The sequence below is a fragment of the Dasypus novemcinctus genome, chromosome 12 (assembly GCF_030445035.2).
Source record: "Dasypus novemcinctus isolate mDasNov1 chromosome 12, mDasNov1.1.hap2, whole genome shotgun sequence".
NCBI classification, from domain to species: domain Eukaryota; kingdom Metazoa; phylum Chordata; class Mammalia; order Cingulata; family Dasypodidae; genus Dasypus; species Dasypus novemcinctus.
The window spans coordinates 13,825,025-13,842,605 of record NC_080684.1 but is presented as its reverse complement, the minus strand read 5'-3'; the positions used below and the strand labels follow the sequence as shown (position 1 = coordinate 13,842,605).

The 17,581-nt window shown below is 43.0% G+C and overlaps 1 protein-coding gene across 2 annotated transcripts in view; it reads right to left on the bottom strand.

Moving 5' to 3' along the window:
* Positions 1-17,581, bottom strand: part of ANO6 (anoctamin 6) — a 239,406-nt gene that overhangs the window by 12,174 nt on the left and 209,651 nt on the right. For both annotated transcript variants that reach the window (XM_004447893.3, XM_071218788.1), the window contains exons 16-17: positions 10,039-10,169; positions 3,213-3,418 (exon numbers count right to left, since the gene is read on the bottom strand). In XM_004447893.3, the coding sequence (XP_004447950.1) occupies positions 3,213-3,418; positions 10,039-10,169 (337 nt within the window). The remainder of the gene's footprint in view (positions 1-3,212; positions 3,419-10,038; positions 10,170-17,581) is intronic.

Here is a 17,581-nt window from a genome sequence, read left to right as displayed (position 1 = left end):
TAAAAATGTATGTAGCAAAAAACTATATTGGGATTATTCCATTCACCTGAGTCAAGCAATGATATGTCTTGTTAAATTCAGTGTCAAGCCTCTAAACTTTCAAGAGATTAAATAGATAGTTATGAAAGTTATAAATAACCAAATAATGAGGAAACTTTCATGTGTTCCCAGATAAAAGGAATAAATGAGTTCATCTGAAACCTGAGTTTGGATCAGGCTGACATCTTTTAAAATGTAAAGCTATTATGAATTAAATAAATTTTCTCTAAAATTAGTTAATTTGGGCTTTAAAACTTTCCAACGTGTAAAACTAGGATGAAGGAAGGAGAAAGGAGAGAATATACTTTAAACCAAATTCTATGTGACTAAGCAAAGCTACATGATTCAGTTTTTAATTAAAGCAGAAGAACAGACAAGTTTTTGGCTCTACATGATTTCTTATTATTATTCATGTGCACATACGGTTTAGACACAGTGAGACCATAAACCAAAAAACACAATCTCTGCAAAGCAAGAACAACTAAGGGGCTTTTCTGTTGCAAAATTCCCCCCCTTAGAACCCAGTTTTGTCATTTCCTCTGCAGTGAAAAATTCATGTGTGCGAATGTGTGGTGTGAGGCAAGAATATTTCACTTCTTTACAGATATGAATAGATTAAGGGTCCCTGTTATCCTTTAACTCAACACTATCTTTTTATTCAATCACCTGCAGATGTGCTTCAGGAAGCTACAAAAAATACCAATAAGGTAATTCTCTTGTCTCCTGACAAGATACTTTTGAGTTGCTCTGAGAGACTTGCTGCAAGAGTTCAACTAAATGCAGTGCGCTTCGTTTCCCATGCTGTTTGGAACACAATTTTCCACTTCTATCAAAATAAATTAAAATTGGTCTTCAATAGCAGATACTCTGGCCTGACACAATAGTGTCAACTCGGCATATTTACTGAGCCAGCAGGTTTAAAATGAATGATTTTAGAGCGAACCCTTGCTTGATGCCCACTCTCATTGCCAAAGGCTATTCTCTTTTTCCTAAAAAAACAAAACCTGTCCTCTTGCAAGTTAACCTTTTTTTGGGTACACATTTGATTGTGGAAATGCACATTAGATTTGTGAAGGGCTGAGGCTATCAAGGTGAGGGGATACGAGGTGCATATTTACTTCCTGCATATGGATATATGACTTACACACTTGGAAAGTGTTACAAAATCCTAATGCTATGAAAAAAGGACTGTCCATAGTCTAATCGATGTCACAAATCCGATGAGCAAGTTTTCCTAGGGTATAATAACGTGATGCTTAAGGAATAAGAAAAAGATGGACAAGAATCAGTATCACCAATTAGCTGGTGTGTTTGTATGTACACACATGTAGAGCAGCCTTAGAAAAACAGCAAATCTTCCACCTGTGCGCATGGAACTCAGCCATGGCATGGATCCTGGAGGAAGGTCCTTATACAAGCAAACTGGAATGCCAGAAGAACAAGGAGTTTGTCAACTGAATTTTCTAGTTAGCTGATGGTCAACGAAAGCCCCTTCAGTTTCAAATCTTGTTGCTGAATGTTTTCCTGAAGCACCCACGTCCACATTCCTGCCTTACTTAGTGCAGTATAGCGTATCGAACAGGACAGACTCATTCTTTTATGAGTTTGGAACTTGAAGGCTTCACTGTCTTATTTCTGAACATCAGTCTTCATTTCACAGCACAGTGGATATTTAAGGTGTGGGCTGTTGGGGCAAATGGAAACCTACATACTCAACCAGTTGGTTTTGTGAGTGATTTATACCTTTCTCTAAAAAGTACAGAAATCATGCAATTCAGAAAAAATAAGAGTTCTTGGGTGACAGCTGGCTTCCAGATAATGTGTTTTATGGTATAAAATGGTGGCCATGGTTCAGACAGTGGCACATTCTGTAATTCTTCAGCTTCAGTTGAGGCCCTTGCCAGACGGAGTCCACTGAGTCATTGTTGGTGGATGATGATGATGATGATGAATAATGAAGAGGACACAGTTAACAGCAGCTAACAAACATGTAGTGAGACCAGGCTCCACACATTAACTCATTGACGTCCCCCAACCACTCTCTGTGATAGGCACTATTCTTATAATACGTGGTAGGGAATTACTCATTTTGTGAATGCTAAAATGAAGCTCTGAAATGATAAGGCCTCCCCAAGATCATATAGCTTAGAAGCTGCAGGGCTTAAACCCTTTCTTCATGAGGAGCCTGACCTACAGGCACTGCCAAATTCTGTTCTGCTTCTGCAGATGCTCAGGGGAGAAGACTGGGGACCTAGGGCAAGTGTGGCTTCATTGAGAAAACACACTGGAAAATTATGCTGTTTGGGAAGCTGACCTGGAAGCAAGACTGGTAGTGAAATGGGAGGAACTGGGCCTGGTTGTAAGGACAAGGGAGGGAGGTACTGCAGTGCACGGTGTGGGAATTGCTCCTGCAAGAGTTGTTTGGCCGGTGCAAGAAGAATGAGATTGCTCAGGCCGATCCCGAACTCATGCAGGTGGTAAACAACGGAGTTCTGTCCCCTCCCAGCTTGGACACATGCAGGGCATGAGGCTGCTTCAGCCAATGACATTGATGTGGGTAGCAAAAACCATGGGGTGGGGGGACAGGTAGAGAGATGGGATGCTCCCTAAAACTTCTTTCTTCACTCTCTGCCCTGGAGGTAACAAGGAAGATAACAAATACCCAGGAATGAGCAAACTGTTTACATGGCATCAACAAACAGTTAATGCTTTAGGTTGAAATGTTAGAAAAGACACTAAATTATAGCTTTTTTTGTTTTAGGGCTCTAAAACTCTCAATGTACAGATTTCTATTCACATTATAAATGCACTATTGAATAATTTTTAGTCATCTGAGAAGTGAAAGTGTTAGTATTATTACTATTACTATGTTTCTATTGAATAAAAACTTGAGCAAATGAGGAAGAATAGTACAATGGTAGCTTTTTAGCAACTGCCTCTGGAGATCTTGACTTTGCAAGTCTAGAATAACAATTATAAACAAACAATTAAAATGATATTAAAAACAAGAATAACAATGACAGCTAGAGCTACTATGTTGTTTATATGGATGACAGTCTGGGCATCTATGTCCCGCTTTAAGAAACACCAAACATTTGATTCTTCAGGTAGCAATCTTAAAGCATTTGTGGACTTTGCAGGATCTTTACCCTGTGAAGCCTACATCTACTCACATTGGTCACCACAGCCAGAATTGCTATTCCTTGCATGATGGGCTGCCACGCTCCGATGTCTTGGGCTTTTTCTGGCACCATGCGTCTATACTGGGTAGTCAGTTTCCACGCGTCCACTCTTATTTCCAATATATTGTTCACCAGGGCCAAGAGAGGTGCCAGTGGGAAAGAGGCCACAAACAAGGTGACGAACCCAAACTGAATAACTGTCAATGGAATGGACACACATCATGGGTGGTGGGTGGATGGAAGGACAACACTCTTCTTTACTCTTGTAAAGAAAGAGAACGGCAAACACAGAACTAAATCCCAAAGAGAAAGCATACCCAGGTCAATAGCAACTTAACATTGAACAGTGGAAGAATTCAAACAAAACACAGATATGAAATCTCTGGAAATGAGACTAACTATAGCCTAGTTCTTTAACATGTATACACTTAGTACAAACAATCTATTTTACACCTTTCATTGAGCAGAATTAGTTGCTGGTAAGAAACTTGAGATTGCGCTAAGCATATTTTTGTACTCAGTGTTGAACTCATGGAATGTTGGAAGGCAATTTGTGATTTAGGATCAAAAAAAGGAAAGGAATACTGTGAAAGTATCTAACAAGTTAAAAACACACAAGAAATATACCTTAAAAAAAAAAATAAATATACCTTTGGGAAAGTTGTAGCTTATAGAACGTTTGAGGAAATATGCTGAATGCTGAAAATAGGCAAATGTGTGAGCTCCCCTGAGTCTGTGAATGCAAATGTAGCCTATTCAGAGAATTTATGTTGTTATTACAAATCACAGAAACATATTTGATAAAAGTGCTTCCTAAGTCATAATATAATCCTCCTTCTGGAATCTTTATCTTGACGTTGTGGCAGTCCAATGTGGTCACAGTAAATCAAGATCCTTTTCTCCATATCTGTACTTTACGTGGCTTCACTTACGTGGGACAGCAGAGATTTGGAGTAAACTATACCACAGGGAGAAGAAGTTAGCGATAAGGCCAGCTATCTATTAATACCAGAATCCCTGCTGGCTATAGACCACCCCCCCCCAACTGGCAGGCTGGGAGGTATGCAGAAAAGGGCATGGCTGAGGGGAACTCTGCAGCCCCGTTAGCACTTAAGCTCAGACAAGGGGCAGAGGCCACTCGGCCATGTAGGCAGTGAGTGGCCAGTCTGTGGGCCAAGGGCAAGCTGCAAGGTGAGGGCTGGAAGGAGCCGCGGACCCCATGGGCCAGGTAGGAGCAGCTATTCAGGGAAATCAGGCAAGGACCAGGGTTAGTGATGGCAGAGTCAGCAGGAGCCACAGGCTGTGCTGGCCATGTCTATGACTCATCCGATTCTAGGTACACAGCTCATCCACCTACAGGGGCCGAGCAAGTAACAGAGATGCATGGAGTGGTGCAGACCTGACCCTGGTAAACTGGCAAGTGCATGCCCTACTGAAAGGGGGGAGAGGCTACTTGGCTCCAGCTCACTGGTACCATGTTGGAATGAGGGCCCACGGTTGTCAGAACTCCTGATTGCTCAAGAGAAACCTGATTTGGGGATTTTATCAGCAAACCCAGTTAAAAACCCAAGGGAGAAAGATACCATGACAAAGTATAGACAATTTAGGGAAAAAATGAGAAATGACAGAACTGTTAGGAAACTGACTGAAAAAGTAAAAAAAAAATGAGTGATGGATGGACGGATGTACCCTTGATTGGGCAGACTCAATTTTGGGGCATATCAAGTCCCCACCCCACACCCTACAAAATAATTTCGAAGTCTAAAGCAAATCCAGTTAATAACCCCAAATGGACTTAAGAAAAAAACTCCGAAAGGTGATCAATCTTAAAGTTCTTCAAGAAGTATAAACAAGTAAACAGGTAAAATAATGGGGAGGGATGTTACAATTATAAGACACAATTGTAGGGACATTCTGAAAAAGAATAATAAAATGGGACTAGCTCTAGGAGACACTAAAGTATATTGTAATGCTGTGGCAACTGACACAGTTTAGAAATAGTGCATGGAGAGACAATATGAATTAAACAGGAGATTTTGAGAATAAGATGCAGATATTCATACGATTTTAGTATAAAAGTGATACTTCAAAATCAGTGGATTCAAGTATTGAGACAACTAGCTAAATCACTAAAAAAAGTGGTATGGAGCTTTCACTTTGACACCAAAATAAATCCCAGCGGGATTGAAAGTTTAAATTAAAAAAAACAAAACAAAACACCAGTAAAAAGCAACACGGTATAATCTGTTCTCATAGTTAATTGAGAAGAACTTTCTATTTAACAACTTCTGAAACCAAGAACCGGGCCTCCCCCCCCCCCCCCCCCCCCCCCCGCCCCATGCAATCCATTAATCAATAAAAGGAAAGAAGAAAGCAAAGACTGATCAATTTCAGCAAGCCAAAAAAATACCTATTTGAAAAACAAAAACAATTCTCCGTGATTCTCCACTGCCCTCCAATTACTTTCTAAGCTTTCTTTTATGCTTTATGGTTAAATTTCTTGAAAGAAATCTCTTCACTGACTTCCTCTTTTTCTCCACCACTCATTTCCTCCTCAAAACCCTACCTCCTGCTTCGGCCCTTGCCATTGCATTGAAATGATTTCCGCTCACTTTGCCAGCAAGTTGCACACTCCAAAGCCAACGGACATTTTCAATCCCTATTTATTTGATCTCTAGGCGGCTTTTGACCACTGTCAAACATTCTCCACACTTTTTTCCTTGCTTTTTGTTTTACTTCAATGAATTTAAAAAGCCAAGTTAAATTATATACTGGGGGAGAGAAGAAACACTACCTATCTGTAATACTTCTTCCACTTTCCCCCCCAATTCCAGCAATTAAGTGTGGACTTCAGCTCTACCTCCCGCTCCCCTGTATTTTTCATTATGCTCCTTTCTGTCAATGTTTCAAATCCCTCTTAAGCAACTCTATTGTCCTCCAAGCCTTCCCTCGGTTGACACAACGCTCTCCTAGACTTCTTCCAACTGTTCTGTGGTTCTTCCCTCTCTTTGTGGGCTACTCTTTCCCCATTCATCCTGGAAATGCCCCCTTTCCCCAGGGCTTCATCATCAGTCCTCTGCCAAATCTCTCTTGAAAGTCCTGCCCAGCATGCCAGATGCATTCAGGCTTCACCATGTGTGACTCCTCGGAACTCCTGATTTCTATATCCCGTTTTCTAAGGGACGATATCTCTCTGATGTCCTGTAGGTACCTCACACTCCAAATATCTAACACTGAACCATTTCCTCAGAATCAGCTCTTCTTATATTCTACCTTGCATATTCTGTCTCTGGGAAGTTACCTTAGACAATTCTATTTCTCGCCTGTGATAGGACCAGGCTATCTCTTTGATGCTAATCAAATCTGAATTCCTTATCTCTATTCCTATGCCTGAGGCTTCCATTTAGGCACTTATCACTTGTCTGGGTAGCCTCCCGTACCCTCCTGAAATAAATTATCTCCCTTCCCACCAAAATGTCCTCCCTTCAAAATATTATCTTTTGCTGCTAGAATAATCTGATCTTCCATATAAACATTATTTGATTCTCTTGCTTACAAATATTCTAATGCATCCTTATTTCTTTAAGGATAAAGTTCAAGACCCATCATGATATAGCTTTTGCTTACCTGCTAGTCCCACCTATGGATTCTTTGTTCTGGCCATACTTTACTTGCCCTTCTTTGAGCTTGCCAAGCTGTCTCATGCTTTGTGGTCTTCAATATGTCCACCTCTCTGTATGGAATATCTCTTCCCTTTACTATGATTTAGGTAGCTCATTTCCATTCACCCTTCAAAATCCAGTTCAAATACCACCCGGTCTGGGAAGTCTGGTTTGCACTTAACCTTCTCAACAACGCGCCAAGTGTTGACCCTGCGCTCTTGGCTCCTTCGAGTCTTACTTGTCCTGGCATCATCAACAACTGATACACTGTTTGGCACAAGCTGTTGCTTAATAAAAGCTTACTGGAGGAATGAAGGGAGAAAGGAAGAGATGGAAGGTCTGCAAATCATCCCTATAATTACTTGGTTTCCATTTTGGAAAGGTCATTCTGCAAAGGCTAGAAAATGTCACTGTGAGTTGTGGACAGGAACGGAGCAGAGATGTGGGAATAGGGGAAGGAAGACTGAGTCCTGGAGAGCTCATGGGGTACTTTGGTAGCACAGGAAAGAGAGGAAACAAAAGAGGTGGGTTTGAGGAGATGGTGAAGAATAGTTGATAGTAAATATAGTAAATGAAACAGAAAATAATAGGACAGTTATTGTTTTAGGTTGGAGAATGTAAGGTCAAGTTAACACAGCAAGGATAGAGGAAGCAGTACCAGACATAAACGGAGCCCTCTATGTCACTTTATAATTAATTATGACAGTTACCCACCAGGTTCTCAAGCTAACTGCTTCTGAGCTGTGTAATACTTACTCTATGTATAAAACTGTGTCTTATGGTTTCCAGATTTTAAGGTTGAAAGACTATTTCTCTTATGCTCTGTGTCGACATTCTTGGAAGTCAAAACCAAACACCTGGGGAGGTAATCTTAGTTAATACCCCAAGGTCATGCTAATAATCTCAAAGGATGTGGTGAAATTCACTAAATAAGCACAATTTCCACTCAAAATAAAAAACATATGCCACACAGAACTTTGTGGGGGTGGGTGGGACGATGCTATAAAACCAGTCAACAGTTATGTGTGTGTTGAAACTCCAAATTCAAGTCACTTAAATATGTACAAGCACAAGGCTCCAGGCACTGGTGTTTAGCTGAGGAGTGACAGTTGCAGAACACATGGCAGCCACCTTCCAGGGGTCCAGTTAGGCTGGGACAGAGGCAGGCATGCAATCATGTGCCACGTGCTAAGTACCAGGATCCACGTAGCTCTCAAACATACTTAACGCCCAGAGAAACGAGCAGCAAATCCGTGTCAAGAGTTGAGGAATTCACTGGGTAGAAAAGAGCGGAGAAAAGCGTAAGCAGAGGTGGACAGCTGGATGGCCAGGTGCACGGCCTAAGCAAGGCTGGTTGCTGAAAGATGTTTCCCTTAAGCCACAGGGGGCCGTGATTAAAGAGGTGGAGGGTGGTATCGCTAATGGCTATGGGTGAATGCGGACGAGAGGGCCGGGTGGTGGCCTAAGACCATTATCAAAGGTACTCGGTATTTTTAGAGGAACAAAAATAATTCAGAAGGCACTTGGAAATTCTCTTTTCCAGAGACTAGGACAAAAAATAGATTTCACTCTATGGTTGCATACGGAATAATGGACTTCCTACTCTTAGAAACTGATGAATTTTCTAAGTCATTAAGTATTATTTGGATAATAGAAAAAACAATAAATCTAAACATCTGTATATAACAGCTGTTAATCCATCCTTTCTTGTAGGGTAGGATGAAACCAAATTATTTAGTTAGTAACTATTTTAATGAGACTATGAAATTCTAAAAACCATATCCACTCTCCCCCAAAGCATGACCACATAACTTTTCCTCTAAACACCATTCGTTTGACTAATCAACTACAATAAAATAATTGTGGGGTTTTTTTGGGTGCTATAATAGAAAATGATATTCTGCCACAGGATGGTATAATTATTAATGCTGATAAAAGCTCTAATAAGAAACATTCACAATTAGAACTCATTTTAGAGACATCAGGTAATTGTCTTCCAGTCCTTTTGAAAATAAACGGACTTAGTGTTGCTTCTACAGCTACACCCTTAATAGAATCTAGTCATGAAACATAAAAGCAAAACTGAAATTCAAATCAGACTCCAGGCTGCTGCAAAGTATTGTTGACTGAAGAAGCCATGAGACGAACCTTTCACTCACCAAAGGAAGCAGATGTGCTTCCAGGGGTAATGTATATTTTTAAAAGCAATTATTTTATATATAGAATGTGATTTAATAAAACCACCCTATCTCACAAAGGGGAGTCTCTGCAAACACTCAAACCCCCATGCATAGATATAAGGCCTGCCAACCAAAATGTTTTATCTCCTTTTCTATTCTTCTAAACTGAAAAAAAAGGAAAAAAAAAAATAAAGGAATTAAATGCAGTGGTTAGCTGAAAGGGCACAGACACTAAACATGTAAATTGTTCACCTTCTGTTCGATATAAGAGTGTTATGCATAACAGAGAAATGGTTTCCCATAGAAATCTATTTTGAGATGCATCCATTGAAAGGCAACTTGGAGTTCAAAATCAAGTTGAACTCAAGAGAGATACAGAGCCCAAGCAAATAATACACAAATGGACAAAGACATTCCGGAATGAGGGGAGTGTGCCAAGTCTTAATTCCAGACCGGCAGAATCGTTCTGAATTTAGGTCATGAGGTCACTGAAGGAACCAGACAGAAAGCACTGGCCAGAAGAAACAGACAAGCTGTCAAAGGTGGGAGTGAGATGTGGAAGGGGGGACCTTGCGACCAGTTCTGCCACAAAGCAGTGTGCTCCTACAAGCTTTCTTAAATCCTGGTTCAACGTGTATCAGCCGACAGCTGTGCTGCATTTATCCAGCCCCAAGCTGTAAGCACATCTAATCGTAGTCACGGAGCGCATTCTCAGCATAGTTGGAATGTTTTGAGAATTAATGGTTAAGCTATACCTCAATGAATATTCTGTTTCACTGCTTGGTAAAAAATCTGTAGCTTTGTACAACATCAATATTGACAAAGACACCTTATTTGAAAGCCTGATTATGTAGTTTCACCTGGTGCAGAAACATGCACTCATTATTTCAACATACTAAACAATTAACTCCTTAACAGAGGACTTGAATATTTCGACACGTCTTCTGTCACTCAAAACTTCAACTAACAACTTACTCATTTCAAGATATTCATAAAATAATCCCAGTTTGCCCATGAGCTGTAGATGGTAGTCCTGTTCCCATCGAGGCGTTATCTTTTCTGATCCTGAAACTCTGCGACATCGTCCAATTATATTCATGACCCAGCTGCCAAAGAGATAAAATTATACATTAGAATATTATCTGGTCAAGGCTATAAAAGCATTTTGGCAAAACCTCAAAACCGAATATGTGATCTTCCCCCAAAATTAATTTCTAGTTTGCATGCTAAATGTAGAGCAATAAAAAAATTCCTCCCTCGTTTTGTGGTCCCTATCTCAAAATATTTTGGAAAGTAGAACTATGTACCTGTTTTTATCAAAATTGTAATTGTTACTATTTTTCTCCTACCTCATTTCCATGTGGGCAATTTAATTTTTATAAGATACTTCCCCCTGCATTTGATGAACTTTAGTTTTTTCCTTCTTTTCCATGACCCCCGTTATTCAAAATGGTCTTTCCATTATAAAAATCACCAAGGTTGAAGGTTAGTGATTTTGCTCCATTTGTGAATTCTCAGTCCTGTTAGTGTCATTGATTCTCCTTGTCCTTCACACCCCAGTTTGGATCAAAGGCACGAGTGAAGTAGATAGAACAGGACAAAGCGATTCAATCTAAGAAGAAATAAAGTGCACAAAGGGGAAAGTCCACTTTTATACTCCCCAGTGGTGGAGAGAAGGTGTATATTGGAGTGGAAGGCAAGGCACATGGCTGTAGAAATGGGTTCACTCCTGGAACTCAAAGCTAGACAATGTGAACTTTTCTGAAAGCGAGTTAGCATTACTTATCAAAAGCCTGAAAAGTGGTCACAATTGTGCAGTTTCAATGGTAGAAGATCTGATTCTAAAAAATAAGCAGAAATATAAATAAGGAATATAAAATCCTTACATACAAAACTTTCATTGCAGTATTCCTTATAATAGCAAAACACTGGGAAAAAGAAATGTTTGGCAATAAAAAAAAACAGCACATCATATTACAAAATTTCAGGTAGCCATTACTTTTTCTCCAACAACTTTTAACCACAGGGAAAATGTTCAGGACATACTGTTCAACAAAAAAGCCCATCAGCCAGGTAGTATTTACTTGGCACTCACTGTGTGTTCAGTGCTGGGAAAGGAGCTAGGGACACAGCAGTAAGTGGTCTCCACTTAGATCCTAGCTAGGGTGATAAATGCTAAGAAGGAACTGCCCTGTGCTAGTATATAAAGGGGACCTAATGCAGCCTGGAGAATCAGTGAAATTCCCTGGCGCAGTGAAACTTAATCTGAGACTTGCAGGATGAGCAGGATAAAAGAAAGCACAAAGATCATGATCTCATTCATTCATTCATTCATTCATTCATTCCAGTATCACACCTGTTATACAATACTACTGCTTTCCAAAGTCCTCCTGTTTGAAATATTTCTCTTTGCTCCAGGGGCTCCTCCCACTCTCGCTCTTCTAAGTGCTCCTCGCCTAGATAATCATTCCTCCTCTTGTACCATTTCCCCAAGCTATTGGGCAAGATCTTCCAAAGATGCAATAGTATCCTGACTCCCAGCAAGCACCTTCTTAGTTTTGGGGGCCCATGTAAACCCAAGAGCAGCAGATGATGGCATTGAATAATAGCAGCTGAGGTGGAGAAGAGGGCTGAACCTTTTTTAAAAATTTAAAAAAATTTTTTTAAATTTATTTCTCTCCCCTTCTTCCCCTCCGCTGCTCCAGTTGTCTGTTTTCTATGTCCATTTTGCTGCATGTTCTTCTTTGTCCGCTTCTGTTGTTGTCAGTGGCACAGGAATCTGTGTTTCTTTTTGTTGCATCATCTTGTGTGTCAGCTCTCTGTGTGGGCGGTGCCATTCCTGGGCAGGCTGCACTTTCTTTTGCGCTGGGTGGCTCTCCTTACAGGGCGCACTCCTTGCGCGCATCAGCACTGCGCATGGGCCAGCTCCATACAGGTCAAAGAGGCCCGGGGTTTGAACCACGGACCTCTCATGTGGTAGACAGACGCCCTAACCACTGGGCCAAGTCCGCTTCCCGAGGGCTGAAGCTTAAGTCAGGGGCTGGTTCAGGTTCTAAGTTTGTCCCTTCCAAGCTGTGCCTGGCGGTAAGTCCCTTAACCTATTGTTTTCAGTTCCCTCTTTGGTAAACTGGGGCTAAAACATTTGCTGCATAGGGCTGTTGTCAGTTTTAATTAAAAGCATGACTGTGGTTGTGTTTATAGCCCAGGGCCTAGTATGTAGTTATATTTTAGGCTGCTCAAGCAAATACTACGAAAATGGTCAGGTTAAACAATGGGAATTTATTGGCTCACAGTTGGAAGCTGGGGAAAAAGTCCTGATCAAGTTGCCATCAAGGCTATGCTTTCTTCCTGAAGCTTACAGCACTCTGGGGCTGGCTGCTGGCGTTCTTCGGTCCTTAGCTTGTCACATGGCAAGGCACGTGGTGGTGTCTGTTGGTGTCTTCCTTCTCTTCTAGGTTTCGTTGATTTCAGGTTCTTGCCTCCCATGGCTTTCTCTCTCTCTCTCTCTGAACTTCATTCTCTTATAAAGAACTCCAGTAACAGGATTAAGACCCATCCTGGGCCATGCTGTAACTGACATAACCTCATCAAAAGGTCTACTGACACTGGATTCTCACAATAGGAGCGGATTAGATTTAAGAACACGTTTTTGTGGGGGTCCATGCAGCTTCAGTCACATTACACCGTCTGGACCCCCAAAAGATATGTTCTTTCTATATGCAAAATACATTTGTTCCAACACAATATCCCTAAAGCATTTCAGAAACAATGCTGAGTACAAAGGCTTCATCAAAAGTGGTTATCGGTGTGGTCCATCCTGGGGCACAATTCCCCTCTGTCTGTGGACCAGGGAAACCAGGAGAACAAGTTATCTGCTTCCAATAAACAATGGAGGGACAGGCAGAGGATACACATTTCCAATCCAGAAGAGATTTGGAAGGAAAACAGGGGTCATGGGTCCCAAACCATTTTGAAACCCAGCAGGCAATCATTAGATTGTAAGGGCTGACAGTCATCGATGGACTGATGTTTGGTCCCCCAGGCCTGATGAAGCAGCACCCCCACTCCCTCCCAGCACGTGTACAGCTGTGCTGCTCTTCCAGGCCCAGGGGTGAAGGCTCATCCCATCATCGGGTTGGTGGCCAGGTGGCCACAAACCCAGGGTCCCCACCCCCTGCACACCGGGGTGCTAGCAGTCTTCCTGAACAACTGCTGGAAGGGCTGTGCACCCTCTAAGCACTGGGGCAGACCAGCCCTTTCCGTGCACACGAGTGTGCCCTCTTTCTCCTGGCCCGAGGAGATGTCTTCGGGGCAGGCCTCAGCTTCCTTGGTTCTGCCAGTGAAGCCATTCTTTTCAGTTTGTTCCTTCTCTCTTCCTTTTAGACTGGCCTGGCATTGGTTCTGCTTATAGAAACTTTGCAAAGAAACTTGTTGGTTTTGCATGTAGTTTACTGAAGTCCAAACCATCAGACAGCAGAGCCTTCCATGGATCTTTCCGCACAGCTGCATTTCCAAACTTGACGTCCTATGAAATGGGTGACTGGTCCCATATTCAGTTAAATCCTCCCAGAGAGCACTAATCTCAGGGGACTCACTTTCCAGAAGCTCAGGATTTTCTAAACCATGCAGTCCTGGTTTCCTTATGCCCAGGAGTTCAGTTCTCAGTGTATTCCTTTCCTCTCCTATTTTAGTATAAGCTGCAGTGAGAAACCAGGCTGCATTTTCTGCACTTAGCCTTGAAATCTCAGCTAAACATCCAATTTTGTCACTTCAAGTTCTGCTTTCCATCTGACGTGAGAACTCTATTTCACCACGTTCTCTGCCACTTTAAATCAAGGATCACCTTTCCTCCAGTTTCCAATAACATCATTTCCATCTATGGTCTCCCTGGAAGTACCTTTAGCATCCATATTTTTACCAACCGTCTTCTCAAAGCAATCTAGGCGCTTTCTATCAAGCAGCTCCCGATTCTTCCAGCCTCTGCCCATTACCCAGTTCCAAAGCCATTTCCACCTTTTTTTGGTTATTTGCAATATAGCACCCCACTCTCCTGATACCAAAATCTGTTTTAGTCTCTTAGGCTGCTCAAGTAAGTACCATGAAAATGGTCCGATTAAACAATGGGAATTTACTGGCTCATGGTTTGAGGCTGGGAAAAAGTCCTGATCAAGTCATCAAGGCGATGCTTTCTTCCAGAAAACTGTGGCTTTCCGGGGCTGGCTGTTCTTTGGTTCTTAGCTTGTCACATGGCAAGGCACATGGTGGTGTCTGCTGGTGTCTTCCTTCTCTTCTGGGTTCCGTTAATTTCAGCTTCTTGCTTCTGCAGCTTGCCTTCTCTCTCTCTCTGAATTTCATTCTCTTATGAAGAACTCTGTTAACAGGATTAAGACCCATCCTGGGCCACGCCTTAACTGAAGAAACCTCATTAAAAGGTCTACCAACAATAGGGTGACATCACAGGCATGGATTATATCTAGGAATATATTTTTGTGGGGTACATACAGCTTCAAACCACCACAATTAGGACATGACAAATGTCAGCTGTACCCCAAGGAACGCCTGCTTTTTGCTCTCTCCACAACCTAGGGCGGCAGCTGAGTCAGAGGAAGAGAGGCTGCAGAGGTGGGAGAACCCTTCCCAGGCATGCAGAGTGCCCGAGGACTTCACATCTTCTCTGTACGGACAAGAGCAGAGCGTGGAGTGGGGAGGGGCCAGGCCCTGGTCGACAACAGCATTGCGCCCCCCAAGGAGGGAGAAGGCATTCTATCCTGGCCCCTCCCCATGCAGAGCTCCCGGCAGCTACGACCAAACCCAGCCATCCTTCCCTGGACAGGCACTGGTGAGAAGGTCAAACTCTGCCCTCGCGGGGCACTGTTCTGGTGAGGCATCCAGAAAATAAAATAAATGTACAGTACGGTGAGCTGATGGCAAGTACTGTGGCCAAGAAGAAAGTAGGGCGAGGAATGAAGAGAGCGTGAGTGGAGAGGAAGGAATGGGGGTGGTGGCCAGGGAAGGCCTCATTAGCAGTGACATTGGACGTGAAGGAGATAAAGGGGTGGGCCGAATCGGGGAAGGGCACGCGAGGCAGGGGCTCCTAGCAGGAACCAGGTCTTAGGAGGTTTTGAGAGTGGGCAGCCTGAGCGAGCACTGGGAGGACTTGGGGTTTTGATCTGAGGAAAATGGGGACCATTGGAAGGCACTGCGCAGAAAAGTAGCATCATTTGATAGTAGATAAAACAGGTCCACGTTCCCATTTCAAGGCCTGGAGAAGTGAAACAACCTTCTCAAGACCACAGCGCAGAGGTGGGAGAAACACAGCTTCGACTCCTGGCCCCGAGCGCTGCCCGCTCCCGGGAGCTGCCTGCACGGAGCTGTCTGCAGTCTCTCCTTACAGATTAGGTTTCCTTCCCTCTCCAAGCCTTGTGGGCCAGGTAACTGCTTCCCATTTTCATGGCAATTTGTCCTGAAAAGAAATCCGAGTTGGCAGCGAAACGAGGCGTGTGCCCGTAAAGAACTGCTGTCCCCTGAAGCAAGAGCCGGCTTGCAGTTTACTTGTGGAGTTCACCCGAAGCAGATGAGAACAGCAAACACCTTCAAACGCAGATACAAACGTCTGGCTGAGCCTCGGCGGATTAAACGTGCGAGGGTGGATTTCAGCTATGGATAGTGAGAAACCCGCAAGACAACGGAGCAGAACCCCACGCTGGCCACCGCGGACGTCAACTGTAAGACACAGACGGCAAGTAGTTGTCTACGCTGGGTTTCCCTCGGCTCCCCGTCTCGGTGTGAACTTTTCACTGGGCACTACCCAAGCTTTACTAAGGGGAGACTTCTCTAGGAGAGGACACGTCCCCGGCGCCACACTCTTCTGCTCCTTTCTCATCTCGGACGTTTGGGAGGCAGCAGGAGGCTATGGAATCAGACACCCCTGAATTGAATCCACACGCCATTGCTTACTAGCGACTTAACTTTAGTGAAGTCACTTAAACTGCTTTCCCACCTATGAAGCGGGGGTGATAAAACCTTCCCTCTGAGGTAGGTGGCCCCCGGGAGCAAGCATGTTTAACACGACACCCAAATTGGTTTTGGTTTTTCTGGCTGTTTTTCACAGCCTCAGCCTCTTGCTGAATCATCACCAGGGGCCACAAAAGCAATTACTTTTCTTTCTGGGCCCTGAACCCACCATGATTTGGATTCAGATGAAACTACTGACCTGGCAACCCCTTGCTGCCCACTCCTCTGGCGTTTCCTCCCATGCCGTAGGGCCTCCCCACCTGCCCAAACTAGAAGCTCCCGATGGAAGACTTCCTGGACCCCGTTCTTTGCAGAGCTCCAGACTCGCAGTCTCTCGCTCAGTTCTTCTGAGGCTCACCACACGGGGGTGGTAGGGTATCCGGGATGTATTCCATCCACTCTGTCCTTCGTCTTCTGGGCTGTCTACTGGGCTACGATGCTAGCACAGGGTCTCAACCTTGACTGCACATTGAAGGCACCTGTAGTTGCCCAACTCTCCTTTGGAAATTCCAACTCTGTGAGCTTGGCAGGAACCCTGGCCTTCGTATTTTGACCTGATCCCTTGTTGGCTGCTCTTCCAAACTATCTTTTCTCAGACTTTCAGTTCCACTAAACTGCCAGATAACTCTACCCCTGGCCAAGCCTAGCTAGGCGGTCATTTCCTGAGGCGTTCATCATGCATGTTAGCATAACAATTCATACCGTAAGTAGCTTTGTGCAAAGCACCGCATGAGGTACCATACACCCTTTCCTCTTTGCATCATCGTCATTCTATTTAATCCATAGACTAAAGACAATCACCATTTCCGTTCAGGACATTCCGTTCCATTCCCACTTATTAACTTCAAAAATGCAAGTATCCCTAAGTATTGAAATCTATTTACAATTCCTGAGTTTAAACTGCTCAGAGAATGGGTACGTGGGACTCTCTTCTTGCATGTATCTGGCTTATCTCCTATCCAAATCATATCTTGAAAAAGGGATATTTTCTCTCCTAACAGATACCTTTTCTTATTATATAAATAGTACACATTCATTACGAAAAATATAGAAAATATGTAAAGGAAGAACATATCCATCCATTATGCAAATTCCAAAGAAGGATGCTATTGACATTTTGGCACATTCAATTCTAATTATTTTCCTTAACATTTTATCATAAGTATTTCTCCACAGTTGTTTAATGCAGCAATTATACCAGCCTCTTTTGGAGTACAAAATAAAACCAGGAATGCCTCAAACATCAAAATCCTAGGCAAAGAGACGTCTTACTTTTTCAGCTGTGCTAAGGTCAAAGGGCTCTGAGCTTGTTCTCTGGGCTCAACAAACAATGCTACTACATGACCGATCTTGTGTATTTGAAGCATAGGCCTCATTCCTTTACTCAATTGGTTCTTAGTGAGTACCTACTGTATGCGTAGTACTAGTTTAAATGCTGGAGGGATCTCATAAGCAACCTGTATCACCCTGCTAACAGGTTTCTTCCCCTTTTCTGAGAATCCTC